At 43.6% G+C, this 4,791-nt stretch overlaps 1 protein-coding gene across 1 annotated transcript in view; it reads left to right on the plus strand.

Moving 5' to 3' along the window:
• Positions 1-1,137: 1,137 nt before the first annotated feature.
• Positions 1,138-4,791, plus strand: part of LOC137623616 (mucin-3A-like) — a 4,037-nt gene continuing 383 nt past the window's right edge. The window contains exon 1 of the mRNA XM_068354449.1: positions 1,138-3,015. Within this exon, the coding sequence (XP_068210550.1) occupies positions 1,138-3,015 (1,878 nt within the window). The remainder of the gene's footprint in view (positions 3,016-4,791) is intronic.

The raw sequence follows: 4,791 nt of genomic DNA on the forward strand, positions 1-4,791 counted from the left end.
CCGGTTTCATCACAATTGAACACCTGCTGCTCTACGTAGCCTTCTTCCTGCACGGTCCTTTCAAAGCTCTTTACAAAGTCAGCTGCAGCCTTTTTGTCCGCACTAGCAGCCTCTCCGTGGCGAACAACTGAATGAATCCCGGACCATTTCTTAAATTTTTCAAACCAGCCACGAGATGCCTTGAAATCGTCTGAGGAAGGTTCGGTTGAACTCTCCCCAGCATCACCCCCAGAGCTCGCTTTCCTTCAAGTCAGTGAAGATGGCGTGCGCTTTCTTGTAGATGATAGTTTCGGTGATGGTGTCGCCAACAATCTCTCTGTCCTTGATCCAGATTAGCAGAAGTCGTTCCATCTCTTCTATGACAGGGCTACAACGTTTTGAAATGATGGTGATCCCCTTAGAAGGTTTCACTGCTTTAATAGGTTCTTTCTGTTTCAAGAATGTCGAGATCGTCGACATATTTCAGCCATATTCTTTTGCAAGTTCACTCACGCAGACGTGGGCCACGCTCATGCTTTTCAATAATTTCTTGCTTTACTTCTAAAGAAAGCTTTTCCTTCTGTTCAATAATTTCTTGCTTTACTTCTAAAGAAAGCATTTCCTTCTTTCTTTTCTCACCACTACCACTTGCGAAACTAAGCCTTTTAGGACCCATGCTTTACGTAAAAAACCGTAAAAGGATGTACGTAAAAAATCACGATTAAAATACAGTTAATAGCAGAACGCACAGGGCACAACCACACGAAGCCGACGAGAACAGAGGAATGACCCAAGCCACGCTAATTGAGGGTCCCTCCAAGGTCGAAGTGCTGCCTTCTATCGGCGGAAATAAAAAATACATCTGGTGCTATGAGTACCATCTACGCGTACGGGTATTGTTTACTTCGGGTGTCGAAAAAAAATTCGGGTGTACAGTAGAGTAGGAACGTGTTCGAATTGTACTTCGCATGTTGAAAAATTCGGATACAACCAGTACGACGAAAATTGCTTACTTCGTGCCCTCCCTAACCTCCTACCCCACCTAACCTCACACCCCATCTTACCTCCTACCTCACCTTACCTCCTACCCCTCCTTATCTCCTACCCAACCTTACCTCATGCCCTACCTCTCCTCACACCCCCACCTCACCTCACCTCATGCCCCACCTCACCTCATGCCCCACCTCACCTCACGCCCTACCTTACATCCTACCCCACCTCCCCTCACATCCCACCTTACCTCACCCATCTATATCTCACTCCATACCTTACTCTACCTCACCTTACACTCTACCTTACCTTACACCCTACCTCACCTCACACCCTACCTTACCTCTCACCTCACGTCACCTCACCTCACATCACACCTTACCACACCTCACCTCACCTCACATCACACCTTACCACACCTCACCTAACTACACCTTACCTCCCCTAACTACACTTTACTCCTTGCCTTACTTTACCTCACTTTATACCCTACATTATCTCACCTTATACCCTATCTTACCTCACCTTACACCCTACCTTACCTTACCTTACCTCACACCCCAATTCAACTCTCTTCACCTCATCTCACCTCACCTCATCTCACCTCACACCCTACCTTACCTCACACCACACCTTACTTCACCTCACACCACACCTTACTTCACCTCACCTCACCTAACTACACCTCACTCCATACCTTACTCTACCTTACCTTACACCCTATCTTACCTCATTTCACACCCTACCTTACCTCTCACCCCACTTCACCTCACTTCACTTCACCTCACCTCACACCCTACCTTACCTCCTACCTCACCTCCTACAATACCTTACCTCACACCCCGCCTCACCTCATGCCCCACCTCACCCACTACCTTACCTCACACTCCACCTACCTCACACCCCACTTTACCTCATGCCCTCCCTAACTTCCTACCCAACCTTACCTCCTACCCCACCTTACCTCCTACCCCACCTTACCATCTTTCCTACCCCACCTTACCATCTTTCCTACCTTACCTGTCACCTCACCTCACACCACACCTTACATCACCTCACCTAACTACACCTAACTCCTTACCTTACTTTACCTCACTTTATACCCTACCTTATCTCACCTTACACCCTACCTTACCTCACCTTACACCCTATCTTACCTCACTTTACACCCTATCTTACTTTACCTCACACTCTACCTTACCTTACCGCACACCCCATTTCAACTCACCTCACCTCCCCTCACACCCTACCTTACCTCTCACCTCACACCCTACATCACCTCACACCCTACATCACCTCACACCCTACATCACCTCACCTCACCTCACCACACCTCACTCCATACCTTACTCTACCTCACTCCATACCTTACTCTACCTCACCTTACACCCTACCTTACCCCACCTTACACCCTATCTTACCTCACTTCACACCCTACCTTACCTTACCTCTCACCCCACTTCACCTCTCTTCACCTCACCTCACACCATACCTTACCTCACCTCTCTTCACCTCACCTCACACCATACCTTACCTCACCTCACACCCTACTTTGTCTATCACCTCATCTCACACACTACCTTACCTCACACACTACCTTACCTCACACCTCACCTCACCCACTACCTTACCTCACACTCCTCCTTACCTCACACTCCTCCTTACCTCACACCCTGCCTTACCTCACACCCTGCCTTACCTCACACCCTGCCTTACCTCACACCCGGCCTTACCCACTACCTTACCTCACACCCCGCCTTATCTCATGCCCCACCTCATGGCCTCCCTAACTTCCTACCCAACCTCACCTCACACCCTACCTTAACTCCTACCCCACCTTACCTCCTACCCCACCTTACCTCCTACACCACATTACCTCCCACCCCACCTTACCTCACCTCACACCCCACCTCACACCCCACCTCACCTCACCTCACACCCCACCTCACCTCACACCACACCTTACACCACACCTTACCTCACACCCAACATTATCTCACCACCTTTCCTTACCTCTTACCCCACCTCCCACCCCACACCAAAGGAGTTAGTTTGTTATGCATGTTGCATAAGACTTTACATGATTCTGACCATCCTTTGCATTCAGGCCTTCCTGGAGAGTACCATTCTGTTCGTAAAAGTTCTAATAGTCAAGTATTCTCCATCATAAGGCTTAATACTACACAGTATAATAATAATAATAATAATAATAATAATAATGTTTATTGGACAAAAAATATTTACATACAAAGATTTACAAAAAGAAAAAAAAAAGACTCAGTCCAAGCCCTTGTGGAGCAGAGCTCTTTGGGCAATAATACAACTAAAATAATATCATCAATTAAGTAAAAATAAAAAATAAAGTAAATATGGATATAGATATACAAAAGGTACGCATACATATACATAATCATATGTATACAAATAGATACATATAAATAAGATTCTTAGCCTAAAAATAAATGGAAATGCATATTTATGTGATAAAGAAGGATGGTATATGAAAGCTAATGGTATATACATTGAAAAACTGTAGATATTAAGCAAGAAACTCAGTAAAAGAATTAGTTTTACAAATAAAATTATTCTAAACAATGAAACATACTTGCGTTGTGGTTAGGTAGGCTTAATACCCAGATAACAGGAGATTTGTATATGATTTCTTAAAAGATCGAACTCTAAGCAGTGCCTTTAGATAAGCGGGCAGAGTATTCCAAAGTTTAATACCTTGGTATAGAGACGATTGCTCGCATCTATTAATATGTATGAAAGGAAGAGTTAAGTTTGAATTTCTTGTTCCATATGGATGGACTGATTGTTCCTGAATTATTTTCCGTCTTAAATCTGGAAATTTGTTCAAAATAAGTGTTTGGAACATCATATTCATTAAGGAGAGCTTATAAGTGTCTTCCAGCTTCAATATCGAGAGAGACCGGAAGAGTGGCGATGTATGAGCTAAGTAATCACTGGAGCTTATGATTCTTACCAGTCTTTTTTGAATTACAATTAATGGTTGCAAGACATTTCTACTACTACTCCCCCACGCCGTATTGCAGTAATTTAGGTGAGGAGATACTAACGAGTGATACAATTGTTTGAATCAGTGGAACTTCAAAAGTTCAAACTTGTAGCGAATTCTTTTATGTTGAACAGGCTGACATAAATCTCTTTTTATAGTTTATATATGGAAGATTTATTTTAGTGTTCTTAAAATATTTTATTTTATTTGTTCATTACTTCTCTTTTAGTTTATTTGTTCCCTTTCCTCATTTGGCTATTTTATCCCATTGGAGCCCTTGCATATAGTATCCTGCCTTTCCAACTAAGGTTGTTGGTTAGCTAGCATTAACACCTTACCTTTTCCTTTCCTCACCTCACCTTACCCAACCTACCCTCACCTTACCTAACCTACCCTCACCTTAAATTACCTACCCTCACCTTAAATTACCTACCCTCACCTTACCTCATCTTATCCCACCTCATCCCATTTCACCTACTTACATCTCACATCACTTTATATAATTTCATTTCACCTTAATTTACCTAACCTAACTTCACCTCACTTTACCTAACTTACCATCACCTTGCCTAACCTACACTCTCCTTTCTTTACCTTACCTCTCCGAACTTTACCTTATCTTCTCTCACCTCAATTTACCTTACATAACCTAATCTCACCTCACTTCACCTTACATAAATTAATCTCCCCTCACCTTACATAACCTAACATCACCAGACAAGTGTCTGCTTTGATTAACTGTTGGTGAGCAACATCAACCATGAGAGGGAAATGGGAGAGGAAATCCACACCAAGGATTGGCA

This window comes from Palaemon carinicauda, chromosome 30, assembly GCF_036898095.1.
Source record: "Palaemon carinicauda isolate YSFRI2023 chromosome 30, ASM3689809v2, whole genome shotgun sequence".
NCBI lineage: Eukaryota > Metazoa > Arthropoda > Malacostraca > Decapoda > Palaemonidae > Palaemon > Palaemon carinicauda.